General features: G+C 51.0%; 1 protein-coding gene across 5 annotated transcripts in view; it reads right to left on the reverse strand.

Moving 5' to 3' along the window:
• Positions 1 to 11,688, reverse strand: part of SDSL (serine dehydratase like) — a 23,981-nt gene extending 12,293 nt beyond the window's left edge. For 2 of the 5 annotated variants that reach the window (XR_012503549.1, XR_006727870.2), the window contains exons 1-8: positions 11,504 to 11,688; positions 7,659 to 7,852; positions 7,441 to 7,480; positions 6,603 to 6,742; positions 5,915 to 6,003; positions 4,934 to 5,161; positions 3,479 to 3,603; positions 420 to 1,379 (exon numbers count right to left, since the gene is read on the reverse strand). Coding sequence is in view for 3 of the 5 variants with exons in the window: in XM_010963597.3 (XP_010961899.1) it covers positions 2,253 to 2,446; positions 3,479 to 3,603; positions 4,934 to 5,161; positions 5,915 to 6,003; positions 6,603 to 6,742; positions 7,441 to 7,480; positions 7,659 to 7,832 (990 nt within the window). In the remaining 2 variants the exon portion in view is untranslated. Of the gene's footprint in view, positions 1 to 419; positions 1,380 to 1,813; positions 2,447 to 3,478; positions 3,604 to 4,933; positions 5,162 to 5,914; positions 6,004 to 6,602; positions 6,743 to 7,440; positions 7,481 to 7,658; positions 7,853 to 11,503 lie in introns of those variants that run through there. The other 3 variants (XM_074355973.1, XM_010963597.3, XM_045523076.2) reach the window with 3 other exon arrangements.
• Between the last annotated feature and the right edge of the window lie 5,392 nt (positions 11,689 to 17,080).

The following is a 17,080-nucleotide window of genomic DNA, read 5'->3' on the forward strand; positions in this document are numbered from 1 at the left end:
CAGGGGACGTGGCGCGAGCAAAGGGAAGGAGGTAGGAGAGTGGTCGCGCTGAGATGCACAAGCCCAGAGGTTTACAGAGCAGGGTTCCAGCTCAGCTGTGGGACCTGGAGGAAGTGTTCAACTGCTCTGTGACTCGGTTTCCTCATTTGCAAAAACAAAGGTAATGATAGTATCTACCATGTGGGTTATTGCGGGATTAAATGAAATGACTGCTAAGACCCACAGCAAACAGCAGGTGCTCTGTGCAAGAGTAAACACTACTTTTGCCACACCTCTCATTGTCGAGGGAGGACTGTTCCAGAGACGGTAAGAACTAGCAATTATTGAAAGTCTACCCATGCCGGGTCTATAGTAAGAGTCTGCAAACAACCTGCTTTACCGATCAGAACGCAGAGGCACTGAACGGGAGCATCACTCACTCAAGGTCACCAGGCTAGTACGTCGGAACAGAGTCCAGGCTCCAATCTGGCTGGGTCCAGCTCTGGAGCTCTCAGTGTCTCCTCTCTTCTGGGAACTCACACAGTATGACTCCAAGGAAACAGGTCTGTGTCCTGGAAGCTTCTGGAGGGGCAGACCTGGCAGTCCAGGGCAGTGTCTGGGGTCAAAGGGCAGATGAGACCAAGACAGCAGAGAAGCAGAGGGAGGCCACAGCCACTCTCAAACCCTCCTCTTGAGAAAAAGAGGAGGCACTTGGTGGAAGGAACCGCTTGAGCAAAGGAAAGGAGGTGGGGAGCAGCACGTGGGCCTCCTCCAGCACAGAGGGGCAGCCCGAGGCCCAGAGAGGGGAGGCACTTGCCCAAGGTCACACAGTCCTTATAAGGCAGCTCCTCAGTGGGACTCAGAAGTCAGGTTCTGCCGTGGGCTCACAGGGTGGGCCCCGCACTCCCTGAGCCTTTTTTTCCTGCAGCGCTGTGAGGGGTTGGAGAGGGGTCCCCCATGCCAGGACACTGTAAGCCCATCCACCTCTAGGACCTCAGCACCTCCAGCTGGGGGTAGAGTCAAGGAAGACCCAGGGGTGGATCTCACCTGACTTGAGCCCCCGCTTCCCCATTGGAGACACTTTGCTGCCCCCTGGTGGCTCAAAAAAAATTCTCATTTTTCTTTCCCATTTCCAAAGAGATCCTTCCCACTGGCGGCAGGTACCCCAACACCAGGACCGGTACCCACCTCTTTGTGACTCGCAGATGTGTCCAGACCGGCCTGCAGGTCCTACCTCCTTCTCCAATGTCCCACCACCACCGACTCCCATACAAAGAAGGCGGAGGTCCAAGAAATAGGGGCATATTGAAAACCACAGCGTTTGAAGCTGGCTGGGCCACATTCCAGCCTGTGTGATCTTGAGGGAGTTATGTCACTGTCCCATGCTTCAGTTTCCCCATCTGTAGGACAGGGATGACAGTAATGGTTTCCACTTCCTAGTGCCTTTGAGAACGTTAAAGAGGACAATGAATAGAGTTCTTCTTTTCTGGCAAATGACAAGCACCTGATAAAGACAAGTGATATTGTCCTCACCTGCCCAGACCTGAAGTGACAGAGCATCCCCTTCCCTACCTGAGCAAGTCTCCCAGGTAAGGCAAGCTGGTTAGGAGCTCAGCCTGGCTGGATTCCCTTAGAAACTCGAATTTGAAAAAAAAAAAAAGTTTAAAAAATTTTAAAGAAATTTTTAAATGGGGGAGGGTATAGTTCAATAGTAGAATGCTTGCTTAGCATGCACAAGGTCCTAGTTTCAATCCCTGATACCTCCAGGGATTATTAAATAAATAAACCTAATTACCTCCCACCTAAAAAATAAAATAAAATAATAAAATTTAAAAGTTTTTTAAATTATTAAAAATTTATTAAATTTTATTAAATTTTTTTAAATTAAAGATTTAAAAAGTTAATATAAAAAAAAGTTTTTTAAAGAAGAGAAACCCGAGTTTGAAATCCTCGGCTTTGTCACCCAAGTTGAGAGACGTAAAAAGAATTGCCTCGTCACAGTTGCTGTGTGCCTTCTCTGGGTTCATGGAGGTGGGGAAAGTGGACCTGCTGGAGTTACAGATTCATCTCAGAAAGGGGTTATTGGCCAGAGGGGCAGGGGAGCCAAAGGGAGCAGTTCAGGAGGGCTTCCTGCAGGAGGCGTCCAGCACAACAGCACAGGGTAGTTTCCACTGCCATCTATGAGCACAGAGGCCCCTCAGCTAGCTATCAGAGTGTCCAGGAGCCTCTTGGGGATCCCTGGGGCCCAGCCAGTCCTCTCAAACCAGGAGCCATCAGTCCTGGCCCAGCTGGGTTTTCAGAGTCTGCAGCTCTCCACTGTTAATATTATTGCCTCCGCACACGATGACCACAACTGAGGCCAGGGAAGGGAGTAGGCAGCCCTCAGCCTGAAGCCTCCCCAAGGTGCCTGAGTAGATGGCAGCTAAGGCTGCCCCGCAGGCAGGCTCCACCAACATCCGTTCGTCATCTGCCCAGAATAGGGGGACGGGGGTGAAGGAGAGGAGAGAAAGGGAGCTAAGTCAGTTAGGGCTCAGCAGGCTCTGGGCACTGCACATCCGTCCAGCCGGCCATCCAGCCATCCACCTCACAAGCCAGCATTTGTCTGACTCTCTCTCTATCCATCAATCTGACCGTCTATCCCTCCATCCATCCGCCTTTCACCTATCTTTCCATCCATCCATCCATTCCTCTATCCATCATTAGACTCTGTCTGGCCATCTATCAATGTATCCATCAATCAATGTATTCATCCATCCATCCATTCATCCATCTATCCCCTATCCATCATTTGACTGCCTAGCTGTCCATCCATCAATGTGTCCATTAATCAATGTGTCCACCCATCCATCCATCCATTTCTATGTCATTTGTCAATTGACTGTCCATCAATCTGTCCGTCCATCCACCCATCCATCCATCTATCCATTATCCACCTTTCTACTCACTCATACATTCATCCATTCATTCAACAAATATTTTCCCAGTGCCCACTCCCCGCCAGGCCTCGTGCTAAGAAGGCCCTGAGGACACAACAGTGAAAGCAACACACCAGCCCCCGCCCTCATAGAGTTCACAGTCTAGTGATGTAAATGGATAAGAACCCAGCAGTTATGAGATTGGTGGGACTGGCGCACAGGAAGTCTTCACCCCAGGTTGGGTTGGGGTGGGAGATCAGAGGAGGCTTCCTGGAGGAGGTGCCGTGATGGCTGAGTAGCATTTAGTTATGTGAAACCAATAGGGAACAGGGCCCGGGATGGGCAACTAGAAGGGAAAAGAGGGTGTACAGAAGCCTGGAGGCTACAGACAGCACAGCACACTCCTTCTCCACCCCCACCCCTTCCATCTATTCATCGCGCATTTATTGCATGATTACTGTATACCCAGCCCTGCCATAGGCACTGAGGAGACAGACAAGGGAGTATAAGCTCTCTCTAGGGGATCCAGGGACTTCTTAAGGTACCGAGCGGGGTGGTGGGGTGGGTGGGCAGTGCTCACTCACCCAGGAAACGCTGCACAGCATTCACAGCCTCAGCATCCTCCACCACTTCAGAGAAGATCTTAAACTCCTTCGCACACACCAGGGCCCGCTCAGCCACCGTCTTGGCACCCAGGGACTTGGCCACACTGAGGAGCAGGCGAGGCAGGGCAGGGAGTGCAGGGATGTGGAGGAAAACTGGAGAATCAGTTCTCCTCCCTGCAAAGCCCCGGCCCTCCCAGCCCCAGGCCCCCTCCCATCCTGCAACGGGCCCCAGCTCGGCATTTCAAGAGTCTAGAGCAGCACTTGGATGAGAGGAAGCGCTCAACAATAGCGTGTCCCAGAAACACTCCCTCTGACTCTACAACCATGATGGTGCGGTTCCTCGCAGACCCCAGAAGGCCAAGCGTAGGAAAGGACTTCCAAAATTTTATTCATTAATAACCGTTTATCATATCTAGACGATAGCTAATATTTATTGAATGTCTACAAGGTTCTGGATGCATGGATTTTCCATTTTAATCCTCACAGTCACCCGTGGAGCTAGAAATTATAAGTTCCACTTTAGAGGTCAGGAAACTGAAGCTCAGAGATGTTGAGTAACTGGCTGGAGGACACACAGCTGGTCAGGAGCAGAACGTGGGTTCAAATGCAGGTGGGCTGGCCCCAGAGTCCATGCACTTGAACTCCATGCCTAGGATCACCTCTCTGCTTGTAGTTTTCCAGAGCTGGGCAGTGTCTCAGGCCTGGGAGAGCCTTTGCTGAGCCCATGAGAAGTGACTCTGAGCCCTCAGGGGCCCGGAGCACAGCCTCTGCTGCCTGGTTTCAAACCTTGTCCCCACCCAAGCTGTGTGAGCTTGGGAAAGTCACTTCACCTCTCTGAGTCTCAATTTCCTAACCTGAAAAATGGGGATAATATTGATAGCTGGCTCACAAAGTGGTCGTGGGGACTGAGTACAAACATTTCAAGGGCTTAGAATAGAGCCTGACAGATAGTAAGTTCCACAGAGGTGTTAGTTGCAGTTTTTGTTATTGCTGAGGTCACGAACCAAGGGTGGGAAGGGGAGTCAGCAGTAACTAAGGAGAAGTAAATAAATGCCCACGGGAGGAAGATGCTGTGAGAAAGAATTTGGAAGGGGAACCTCCTAAGCCAGGGTTATGGGAAAATCTCCCTGAGTGGTGAGAACCCAGCTAAAAGGAGAACGGGGAACTCTGGGGCTTCTGGGCAGAGGACATGGCCTGTGCAAACGTGTGGATGTGGGAAAAAGCGTGACCCATTCAAGGGACAGGAGGACAGACCAGTGGCTGGAGTGCAGGGTCCAGATTTGGGGAACGCATTGATGGGTTTAAGCAGAGAATGAAAAGTCCCGTAGATCAGCTATGTTTGCAGGATTAAGGAGACCCTCTTGAGTGTCCCCACCCCCACTAACTGGGACTGAGAAGCCCCAGCGTCCCACAAATGCTCCAGCCCCCGCCTACCTGGTGATGTCCGGCAGCGTAACCAGCCTGCCTGCCTTGATGGCCGCGTTGAAACAGTGTGCCCCTTGCGTCTCCATGGCGATTATGGGCACGTGTTGCCAGCCCACCTCTGCCAGACCGGCCGACACCCCGGCCAGGAGACCTCCGCCCCCAACTGCCAGCACCAGGGCGCCTGGTGGGGTCCCCAGCGCTGCCTTCAGCTCCCGCACCAGGCTACCATGGCCCTCCCTGCAGGAAGAGGGAGGGGAAGAGGCGGGCAGAGTTGGGGGCGGCCCTGGTCCCAAAGGCTCACGAACACACAGACTCCCGACATCGCCATCCCCTCCCTACCCACAGCTTGGGGTGGGGGGGAGACCTTGCCAGCCTTAGCTCGCTCAGCTCTCATCCACTCAGTTTTCTCATTCACTCATTCTTCCCCGCTTCCTCAGCCTCCCAGGCCCTTCCTCAGTCTGCCCATTGAATCCATTCCACAACGTGGGAAAGAGGCAACGTTCATGTGTCTGCTTAAGAGGAGGCCAGCGTGTCGCTTGGAACCAGCCCGACTTAAGTCCAGGGCCTTGGACCCAAGGTCTCTGCCATTTACTACCTGTGTGATCTTTGGAAAGTGGCTCGACCCCTCTGTGCCTCCATTTCCTCACCTGGAAAAATGGGTATAAAAACCCATCTCTAGGGTTTGAGGGAGGAAAAAGTGGATTAAGTGTGCCCCAAAGTACACAATCCATAAAAGGGATTTCTTATCAGCATTTCCACTTTACACACATGGAAACTGAGGCGTGGTGTGGGGAGACGCTTCACACACAGTCACACAGCTCACAAGTGGCAGAGGCAGGGGCTGGACCCCGGTGTGCCTGGCTTCCAAGCCTCTTCTCCTCTCTGGGCCTCAGTCTCCCCTTCTGTCCAATGGGAGGACCTGACTCAAGGTTCTCTCAGCTCTGAGCTCCGTCGGGGAAGGCGGGGGGGGGGGACGGGGACCAGCCTTACCATATCAGGGGGTGGTCAAACGGGGGGACGTTCACCCAGCCATCCTTCTTGGCCAACTCTTGCGCCCTCAGATTGGCCTCATCCCAGACCTAAAGAGAAACCGAGGCCTTCAGAAGACTTGGGAGTCAGACGGCTACAGAGGTTGGAGCAGAGCCCGCGGCCTCCTGGATGGCTCCAGGATCCAAGGGGCTAGAGAGACCCCCACGGATGGGGCCAGAGCTGGCGTGGGCCCAGCCAACTCCTGGGACAAAGGCAGAGGCTTCCGAGTGGACAAACGGAGGCCATGTGCTTTCCAGAATCCAGGCGGGAGCCATTTGCTGCCACGCTGCAGAACGCAGCCTGCCAGCCTGTGGTGCTGTCTTACTGAATGGTAAAAAATGTTTCGGTGGATAATGTGAAGTGTTAGAGAGGATGCAGGGAGACAGATACGCTCCTGGTAATCTCCAGCTTCCCGTCCCTCCTGGGTTTGCGCAGGAAAAGTCTTCTCAAGGTGGGAAGAGGCAAGCTGAGAGGTCCTAGTCGTTCATACACATCACATCCTCATCCCCCAGCTCAGCCATCGTAAGAGAAGGCTGGGTCAGAGGCAGAGTTCATCCAAAGGAAAAGGAGGCAGACTGTCTTAGGGGCGAGGCAGGGGTGAAGGGGAAACAGCCCTCTCCCACTGGTTTCCCCTTCTTGGGGTCCTTACCTTTCCAGTCAACTGAACCTCGGCCCCCTCCCCCTGCAGCCTCCTCACCACGTGCAGAGGGGTGCCTTCGGGGAGCACAACGGTGGCCGGGATGCCCAGCTTCCGAGCAGCGTAAGCAGCAGCGATGCCTGCATTTCCCCCTGAGGAGGCAGTAGAAGGGCGTGCATGGGCAGTGGCATTAGCCTCTTGACGCACTGCTCCCCCAACCCCTCCATTTCCCTTTGGGAGTCAGTCCTTCCCTACATTCATATGCCCCGCCATCGGCCCCAGAGGTGGACACGCGATCGAGGTCGAGTCACTCAGAGAACTCAGTCACCTGGCCCATGACTGGTTCAGGGATGAGTACATGATACAAGCTGGGCCAAAAAGAACAATTCATGGATTGAGGAGACCGTTGGGAAGCGATGCTCCCTTTTCAGTAGGGTTGGTAGGATGGTAGGAGGCAAGCCTAAAACTCCTGATGGCCATCTTGCTACCATGAGGTCTATACAAGAGTAAAGTTGGTATAGAGGAAAGACAAGCCAAGAAAAGGAGAGATACAGAGGAGAGCTCCTGGATCCAGCTGTGCCTGAAAGCCAGCTATCCCAAGAAGTTTTGAGTTCTTGGAGCCTGTAACTTAAACCTGTATGAATTGAGTTTCTATCACTTACCACCAGGAGGTCTGAATGATGGGAAGAGGGCTGGGAAAGGACCTGCAAAAAGGCCATCTGACCATGATCATGATGAGGCTGGTCCTTTAAGAGGTGGAGCTCTGGACACCTACTGCGGCTCCAGCCAGCCTCTCCTCCCCTACCCCCAGCCCTGAGGATCCTCATGAGGTGGAAAGGGGTGGGCTCACCTGAGGAGCACACCAGGTGTCTGCATCCTTTCCTGGCCACCTGGGAAGAGAGGGAATGGGGGTGGGGGCTGACCCAAGCTGGTGTCATGGAGGCCTGTGCGGGATGGAGTTAGACCCTCCCCACCCCACACCGGTCCTCCTTGCCCCTCATCCTGCCCACAGCTCTCCCCTCCCATCTCTACAACCTCACCTCTCCCCTCCTGCCCCTACACCCTTACCTGCTGGCAGAAGTGCCCGATGCCGCGGATCTTGAAGGAGCCAGTCGGCTGCACATTCTCATACTTGAGGAACACAGTCGTGCCCGCCACCTGGGACAGCGCCCAGCTCTCCAGCAGGGGCGTGATTACGTGGAAGTGCCGCCCCTTAGCACACTCGGCCAGGCAGTCCTCCATTCCCGCAACCACCTGGAGGGCTGGCGGGAGGACACGAATGTCACAGCCCAGGCAGCTCCAGGCAAGGGTCCCTTTAACCAGGGGAGGGGGAGAAGCCCCTCCTCTTGGCTCTCTTAGTCTCATGTCGCTGCCAAGCTGTGAGGCTCTGGGCAGGTATCTAGGCCTCTCTGGGCCTCAGTTTCCCCATCTGGACAAGGAGGTTTGGACCAGGGGCTTTTTATTTCTGTAACTATTGCCACCCACAGCGCTGGGGATGTAGAATGTGGCCAATGCATGGTGATGAATGAATGAGAGTAGGAGAAGTCATTCATTCATCATTCATTCATTCAAAAAAACATTATTTGCTGTACACCAGAAATTGACATACTGTAAACTGACTATACTTCAATTTTTTTAAAAATTGCTGACGGCCTACTATGTGCTAGGCAGTTCCAGGTTCGGGGACTCAGGGGTAGGCAAGTCAGAGGCAGCCCTTGCTTGGCCAGAGCACACATTCTAGTTGGAGAGATAGGATCACAGAATTTCAAACAGGAGGGACCTAGTTGGGGCGGGGAGGGAGTGCCATCTTAGGGAGGGTAGTCAGGAAAGACCTCTCCCAGGAGAGATACATTCTTTAAACTTATAGGATGAAAAATTTAAACACAGCTAAAGTGTCAAGAACTGTCTAACGAAGCTCCTGGGTAACCATCGCTCAGCTTCAACCATCATCAGCTGCCTTGTTTCCTCCATACCTGCACCCACTCTGTCTTCCTGAATTAATTTTTCCTCCTTTATTATTAATATATTTTCCTCCCCTATTATTTCATTTGTAAAAATTTCCGCACGTCTCTCTACAAGTAAAGAACTCTTTTTAAACACTGTAGATACACAGTTTCAAAACAGTATACATTTATCTGTTCAGACTCTTGAAAGTCTAACCTCAAGCAAGCTAATTTTATGTTAACGGAAATTATACCACAGCGATGCTAATTTTTTTAAATGTAATTACAATACCATTATCGCATCTAAAAATATTAATGACAATCTCTTAATAGCATCAAATACCTGCTAATTGTTCAATTTCTAAGCGTCTCATTAAATGTGGTAAACGGTCCGTTTTGTAGTTGGTGACAGTTGAGGGTTTTTAACAGTTTGAATTGGGATGCAGATGGGAGCTGGGCATTTTGGTTGGTTGAGAGGTAATTTCATTCTCTTTTGATCTGCAAGTTCTCAAAGGGGGAACTTTTATGAAGGGAAAAGCATTCCTGCGGAGGGAACAGCAGATGGAGCCACCACCTTGAGAGAGACGTGTTCTTGGGGTGTTGTTGGTGCAGAGAGAAGGGATGGGGGGAGGTGAGAGCAGGAAGTGAGAGTAGAAAGCGAGCAAGGAGAAGTGGGCAAGGATGCTGGCGGGGAGGGGTGTTGCAGCCCACAGATGGGAGGTGGGATGTTACTCTAAGTCCACTTGTTACGGGAAGCCGTTGGGAAGTTTTAAGCCAAGATGCAGGTGAGTAAGTGAGTGCATGAATGAACCAATATGTAAGGGTGAGAATCAGAGAGGGAGGAAAATCAGGAGGGAGGGAAAATAGAAGGATATATATATTTTTTAAGGAGCAAACACTATGCCTATTTTTCTCAGAAGAAAAGTGCTGGGCCACCCCTGCCATTCCACTACTTGCCACTAGGAGGAGCACACTGCAACCTCTCCCACCCACTGCAAGCCCAAACTTCTTGCCCACACTTAACTTAGTTCAGGGCTGGGGTCACCGCATCAGAGGGTTCCAGGTCTCTCATCCCTGGATTTGACCCCGGGCCCTTTTGGGGGTGGCCCTGGGATTCCCCAAGCAGGGCAAAGGCTGAACCACCTCCACCCAGTTCTATCCAGGGCAATTCTTGAGGAGGGCATGTCTTTGGAGGAGAGCAGCCCATGGGTCACCCAAACCCAGCATACCCTGGCCTGGGCCTCACCTCAGCCCCAGGGCTTAAGAATGTTAGCTTTGGGGTCAATCAGAGACCAAAGTTAGAAACTAGGTACGACTTCCTGGCTGTGTGACCCAGACAAGTGTCTCAATCTCTCTGTGCCTGTTTCCCCTTCTGTAGAATGGGAATAACAATCCCAACTCACAAATTATGGTGCAGATGAATAATAATAATGGCTATCCTTTGTTGAATCTCTATTATCTGCCAGAAATTGGCTGAGTCCTTTGGAGGTGTTATCTCTTTTGGGCCTTCTAACAATGCTAGGACGCTCATCCTTGCTCTAGCATGTTTACAGGGCACCTACAAGGTGCAGGCCCTGACCTAGGAACTGGGGATACCATGGTGAACAAGACAGACATCTACTCTTGGAGTGACTTATAGTCTGATAAGGGGGTCCGCATTTGACAAATCCCTGTATAGATAAACAAAATAATCAGAAATGGTAAAAATGGCTAAGCACTAAACATGCATGTAGGGAGTCTCAAAGAGAAGAACAAGGGGACCTACTTTGGGCTGGGAAGTCAGGAAAGGCCTCTTGAAGGAGGTGACCATTAAAACTGAGACCTGAATAATGAGAAGGAACTAACCACACAACAAACTAAGAGAAAAGCTTGTGTACCACAGGATCATCGGGGGATTAAGTGGGGCCATATAATTATGGCATCAACTCTGCCTGACACATAATAATAGCTGATAGTTATGCAGGACTTACTGTGAGCCAGGCACTGTGCCAAGCCCCTTATATTTTCTCATAACATCATTACAACCCTGAGATAGGTTCAGTTATTAATTCCACTTTATAGACAATGAGCCTGAGACCCAGAGAGGTCAAGTAACTTGTCCAAGGTCACACAGCTAGAAATGGCTGTCAGGATTCAAACTCAAGCAGGAGTGATTTGACATCTGTGCTCTTATCCATCACGTATATTTTATTATATTATTATTATTATTATTAAAGGTGTGAACATTAAGTATTTAACTACTGCTTGTCCTTAGGAGCTAAATGCTCCTGGCTTGATCCCCAGGCTCCCCCAGCCTCTTGGTTGTACCAACTGCCCAGTAAAGGATGGCAGGTGTCAGTCAAATGAACAAACCCCGAATTGCCAACAGCCTTATCAAACCCAGACACCCCCAGGGCACCGGCCTCCCAGACCTGAGGCCTTGACCTGGAGACACATAGCTCCCTCGGCATGTGGCAGCTGCTGACAATGAGGTGGGGGCCCTGCGCCCTGTTTGCCATGGAGCAGTGCACTGGGAAACGCAGGGCTTGGATTTGGTCCCAGCAAGTCCCTTGGCCAAGTCACTTTTCCTTACTGGACCTCACCTGCTGCTCCTGTGAATTGGGGTAAACACCAACTAACTACATTTTCCCCCTTCTTGCCCATCAGGGTGACACTCCACAACCAAGTCCCTGGTGCCAAGCCTGGAAGACCCCGGCCAGCCCTTGGCTGGTAGAATGACCCGCCCTGCCCCTCTGGAGGCAGAAAATGCTCCCCTACCCTCAAGGTCTGGGGAACCGCCTTCTTCTCCACATCATAACAGGGCCCCTGAGCTGAACTCATGTTCCTAGGAAGACTTAAGTCACTCTCACCCTCCCACTTCCCATCCACTCAGCTGTCACTCAGCCCCGGAACCTTCCAGACTAGCCTCTGCTCACATTCACACATGCACACAGAGCCCCAGGGCCCTATTTGGGCCCCAGGCCCCCTTACCTTCCTTCCTAAAGGTCCCCAGGCCAGCTGGGCCTCAGCCTGCCTGGCACCAGCTCTGCCAGCTCCCTGCAGCCTCCTGCAGCCTTGGCCCCTCCTCCAGTGTTAAAGGGACAACTCTCGCTGGAGGAGAAAAAGGACAAGATCAGACTTCACTGCCAAGCCCAGTGCTTGTCCCGAATGCCAAGCCACTTCCCCTGGACCACGGTCAGGATCAGCTTAGCCCTGAGACGAGAAAAAATGAGGACAAAGAAACAATTGTTATCTGTCACGTGAGAAAGACATGGTTTTTTCTGAAGCTTCTCATCTCTGATATTTTACACCCAACATTGGAACCCAAACAATTATTTATTGTTCAAATAAATGACTCTGACAATTGATTCATTCATTCAATGAATATTTATTGAACACTTACTATGTGTCGAGCCCTGGGAACTTTAGCCTCAAACAAGGCAGTATGTCCCCTGCCCTCAAGAAGCCCCAGAAGACCACTGGAGAGCAATTATGATCAGTGCCATCAGAGGTTGGCAGGCGGAGGTAGGTCAGGGCTGTGGGTGCCCAGAGTAAGTACTTTACCTGGCCCCTGGGGCCGGGAAGGCTTCCTGGAAGAGGAGACTGAGCAGAGCCAAGAATTAGGAACATGGAAAGCAAAGGTCTGAAACTGAAATGCATGGTGTGTTGCAGGAACGGAAAGGTGTCCAGTAGAATTGGAACAGAGAAGGCAAGGATGGGGCATCAGGTGGGCTTGGGGCTAGAGAAGTGAGCAAGGATCAGAGCACACAGGTTGCCTATGCCAGTCCAGAGTCTGGACCTCACCCAAGGGCTCCAGGGAGCCATGGAAGGCTTTAGGCAGGGGGGTGACGCAATCAGATTCACGCCTTGTCTCTACCACCATCTCACTGGGTAAATCTGAACTGGTCACATCCATTTGGGGGCCTCAGTTTCCTTATAAGTAAAATGGGAGGTGAGGTCCAGGAAGCAGCTGGCAGCCCAGATGGTCTGTGCCCTTCTTGGCCTGTGTGTGATCTCCTCAGGTTTGATTTAACTCCTGGCCACGTGGGGACAAGTGGAACTTCTTGGTCATGATCACTGATAAGGACTTCAGCATCTTCATCCACATCCTCACATTAAACATACACCATCCTTGTCAGGTGTCCTGGCCTGGACTGGGCACTGGGGACACAGAAGTGATAAAATCCAGTTCATGCCCTGAGGTGGCCCCCAAGCTGGAGGGGAGAGGAAGACACCAATTCAGTGACAACCTTAACACCTCCAGGAGGACAGAGAGCAGAAGGTCACCCTAGGGCAGCTGGGGGTGGAGTGTGATCAGGGAGGGCTTCCTGGAGGAGCAGGGCCTTAGCACACATCTCAAGCTTGGAAAAGAAGCATGACAGCTGCATTTGTTGCATACCTACTGTATGCCAGCCCTAGTCATTTTCAGCAATTTTGTTGACCAGTGATTCCCAAAGGTTTTTTAATAGTTGGGTATTTATTTCTGTGTGTATTAGGAGATATATATATAAAATCCCATGATTTCATGGAAGCCAAGGCAGGTATTAAAGTTTAAAAATGGAGTCTGTTTAAAAATAATTAAGTAGTAGCAGTAAGTTTCTGGCATGGAGAGGCAGTATGCTTGACAATTAGAACACAGACCCTGAAGCCAGGCTCCAATACCAACTCTGCCACTTACTGGCTGTGGGACCTTGGGTAAGTTACTTTAACCTCTCTGTGCCTTTTTTCCTCAGCTCTAAGATGGGGATAAAATACTGCTTTCCTAGTGAAGTTGACGTGAGGTCAAAAGAGTTAGCAGATGTAAAATAGAGGAAGTCCTCTGTGTTTGCTGGTGTTGCAGGTGTTGCTTTTCCAACTAATATTACAAAAAAGTGTGATTCAACAATGTGGACAAAATTGCAACGGCAACATGAATGCCCGAAGTCTGGGTACACGATTTCATACTGTCACAGAATGCTTCCAACAATTTGGGGCTAATGAAATCAACATTGTAAAATCAGACTTGGTTCAGAGAGGCCAGGTCACTTTCCTAAGGTCACACAGCAGTGGCAGAGTCAGGGGCTTGGATCCAGAGGGGCTGGCTCCAGAGCTCCTGGCTTGGAGGAGGATGGGGTGGGGAAGCCAGGGTGACTGCATTAGAGAGTAGGAAAAGCTGGAGAGAGGGCCAGGTCATTGACTCTGTCCCTTCCCAGAGCCACATTCGTCAGCCAGCCCCTGTCCCGGACATCTCGGCTGCCAAACACCAGCCATGGCCAGTCTCCTGGATTATTTATTAAGCTTCACGTCACCATCCTCACCCTGAGCTGGACTTCTTGTTCCCAGGGCAAGGGAACTGCGTAGAGAGGAGGCTTGGAATCTTGGATACTGGCGATTGGCCCTTCTGATTGGCAGGTTTACCTCTGGACTTTATGTCATATGAGTTCCAAGCCACAGAAGCTCAGTTGCAGTCACAATGAAAGAACTAGGGATCAGGCAGTCAAGCAACCAGCCTAGCCAGAGAGCAGCCCAACTTTTACACATTTCTACACGCTTTTATACATTTATTAGCACAAGTGCACGGGCAAGCCATGCAATTGGAGGGAAAGCCCATTCAGGAGTGAACTTGAGGCATCCTCGGTTGCTAACAGAAGCTCCTCGTGACTTCAGACTTGAAACAAATCATAGAATCCACCAGTATACAAAAACCACTGAGTTCAGGACAAACGGTAGCAGCAGGAATTAAGGAATTGACTCTTGCCAGTTAGGAGTGTGGGGGCCAGTCTGAAGTGAGCAGGGCTCACTGGAGGCTGGAAATCCAGACATTACTGCTCAAGTCCAGGCTCTGTAGGTTAGAGTAGCCAACAAGAGACGGAATGGTTAGTGCATCCTTCAAAAATCCCCAGTTTTCCAAACGAGTTCCTAGGATGCTTTCCTCAAACAGGGGTAGAATGACTTTTTTTTTTAAACAAAGAAAAATGACTAAAATTCCTGACATACCAGTCTATGACTGTATCCGTACCTGGATAGACTCCTGGAGATCAATGCTGATAACATTGTTGTCCCGGGGAAACCGGGGAGGTGAGAGTGAGGGAGAAGGGGGGCTAGGAGGCAGGGCCATCATGGAAACACACCATAATCCTCACTGTCCAATACGGTAGCCCCTCACCACCCGTGCCTACCGAGCTCTTGAAATGTGGTTGTGCAACTGAGGAGCTGAATTATAACTTTTGTTTAATTTTGATTAAATTTAAATAGCCGCACGCGGCGAGGGGCTACCGTGTCGGACAGCACGGGGCTGGAGAATCCATCTACGAGTGGGTGTGGACCAGCATGAGAGTTGTTATTGTCATTGGTGGGGGGGCGTTAGTCAATCCTCAGATTTGTGTACTGATTTCCTCACTGAGGTAGGATCTGCATGACGTGAAAGCAGAAGGGCAGTCACCCAACAGACAGGAAGTCCCCCAAGTAAACCGGGGATCTTGTGGGTATGCAGATGACCGCAATTCTAAAAACCCCACACCCAGAAAACAGAGGAAATTTACAGTTTACGGTTTCTCTTTCAGTTTTCACTTCTTGGAAGCGACAGTGAGAGGCAGAAACAGAGAGAGAAAGAGAAAGAAAAGAAAGGAAGGAAGAAAGAAGAGAAGGAAAGAAAGCAGTCCTGACCTGTAGCATCTTCTGACTCTAATGGTGTTACCACTGCCCCAGTGGCTAGTTTCAAGGTATCAAAGATTAACAGCAGATAGGATTCTATGCCACACTACACTGCTAGGGGCAGTGGAGGTGGGGGATTCCCACGAGCAGGGAATGTCCTTTGCCTCAGGGAACAGAGATCTGAGAAAGTAGACACCTTGAGTCCCCCACAACTCTCTGGAATGGTTACCGCAGGTCCCAGACTATGGGACAAGGCGCGCCCGCCACCCCACCCCCCCACCACCACCACCACATCCCCAAGGCTGGGAATGAGGAAGGTCCCCCAGGCAAGCTGGGCTGGGGGACAACTGAGGACCAGGAAACATCCCCACTCCACCTTGTGTTGACTCAGCCCTGGAATGTCGCTGCCACGCCCACCCCCGGGGCAGGGGGAATCCCCTCACTGCCTCCAATCAATTATCTGTTTGAAATAAATATTAAGCCAAGTTAGAGGGAAATGAAGAAGTTTTCATTTGTTGCACATGTGGTTTGTGCTCTGAGATTGACTCCCACTGCAAATATCTTGATTTTTTTTCAGTGAACTTTGGACAAAATCCCTCACAGGCCATTTGGACCAATTCCACCCATCACATGTTGGTTGACGGGTGATGGTAACCCCAAGGGGGAAGCTCCAGTGTGGCCAAGGGATCCTGACCTGAGCTGTGGCCAGTTTTAGTCATAAGGGCCCATCAAAGAGCTGTTTGTCATTTTGGGGGATGACTTATCACCACAGACAGCACCCTCAAATGGCCCGAGGAGGGTTCCAAAAGATCTCAGCCAAATCGAGTGATGGATTGAAGCCAGGGGAACAAAAATGAAGAGGGCTAGCTCCCAAGTCCTACAGTCAGGGTCACAGAGGTGAAATGCTTTAAGTCCAAAACAATGGAGGCCTGGCTGGGTTGTATCAATCTCACCAAGAAAAAAAAAACCTTTTAACTTCCGTGGGATTGATTGAGTAGCAGCTGGAGATAGAACAACAGCTTTCCAGATAACGCACATTTTGCCCGCATGGGATTGATTAATTTTACCTGGTCCTATTAACAGAAGTAGAGAAGATAGAACAAGGGAGGATATAGTCTCGTTTCATGTTAACCTTAAGCGGAATTTCTCAATCTCAGTGTTACGGACATTTATGGCCAGACGAGTCTTTGTTGTGCCGTGCGGGTGCTGTCCTGTGCAATATAGGATGTTGAGTGAATGGACAGAGGCGTGGGGACTCCACAGAGAACAAGTTAGTAACAAACCTGCCCTCAGGCTGCTCATGGTCCCCCTGGGGAGATTCTCCAGCAGCTGCCAGGCTGCAGAGTCTCAAAGAGGCTCCAGTGCGGACCTGATGGGGAATAAACATGAATGAGGAGTCAGGTCTGGAGGGAGGACTCGGGAAAAGCGGACCAGAGGTGTGAGAGAGTCCTGGATAGTAATACCACCACCAAAGGTAACCATAGTAACAACTACTCTTCTTTGAGCCCCTCCCTCATGCCTCACACTGAGCTGCCATTATCTCTGTCTTGCAATATCCAGTAGATATCATCGTCCTCATTTCTCGGGGCAGGAGACTGAGGCTAAGGGAAGTTAGGTGACCAGCCCAAGGTCTCACAGCTGGATGTCAGTTTCAGCCCAGATCTGATGGACTCAGGAGCCAGAGGCATTTAAGCAATCAGGAGACTCTGGGGCTGGTCAGCCAGCGCAAACAGAGGTGAGAGCTGTTGGTTCCTCTACAATCTGTGGAAACAATCGTCAGCACTCCCACTTTCCACAGCCAAGGACACGCTGATCTGACCACTCTCAGGGACACTTCCCGGGACGGTGTGATGTAACAGAGCCAGCAGGCAGAGGTGAGGAAGGCAACTTACCCAAGGTTCTGCAGCCAAACTCCCACCCATCCTCCTGGGACTA

The sequence above is a fragment of the Camelus bactrianus genome, chromosome 32, assembly GCF_048773025.1.
Source record: "Camelus bactrianus isolate YW-2024 breed Bactrian camel chromosome 32, ASM4877302v1, whole genome shotgun sequence".
NCBI classification, from domain to species: domain Eukaryota; kingdom Metazoa; phylum Chordata; class Mammalia; order Artiodactyla; family Camelidae; genus Camelus; species Camelus bactrianus.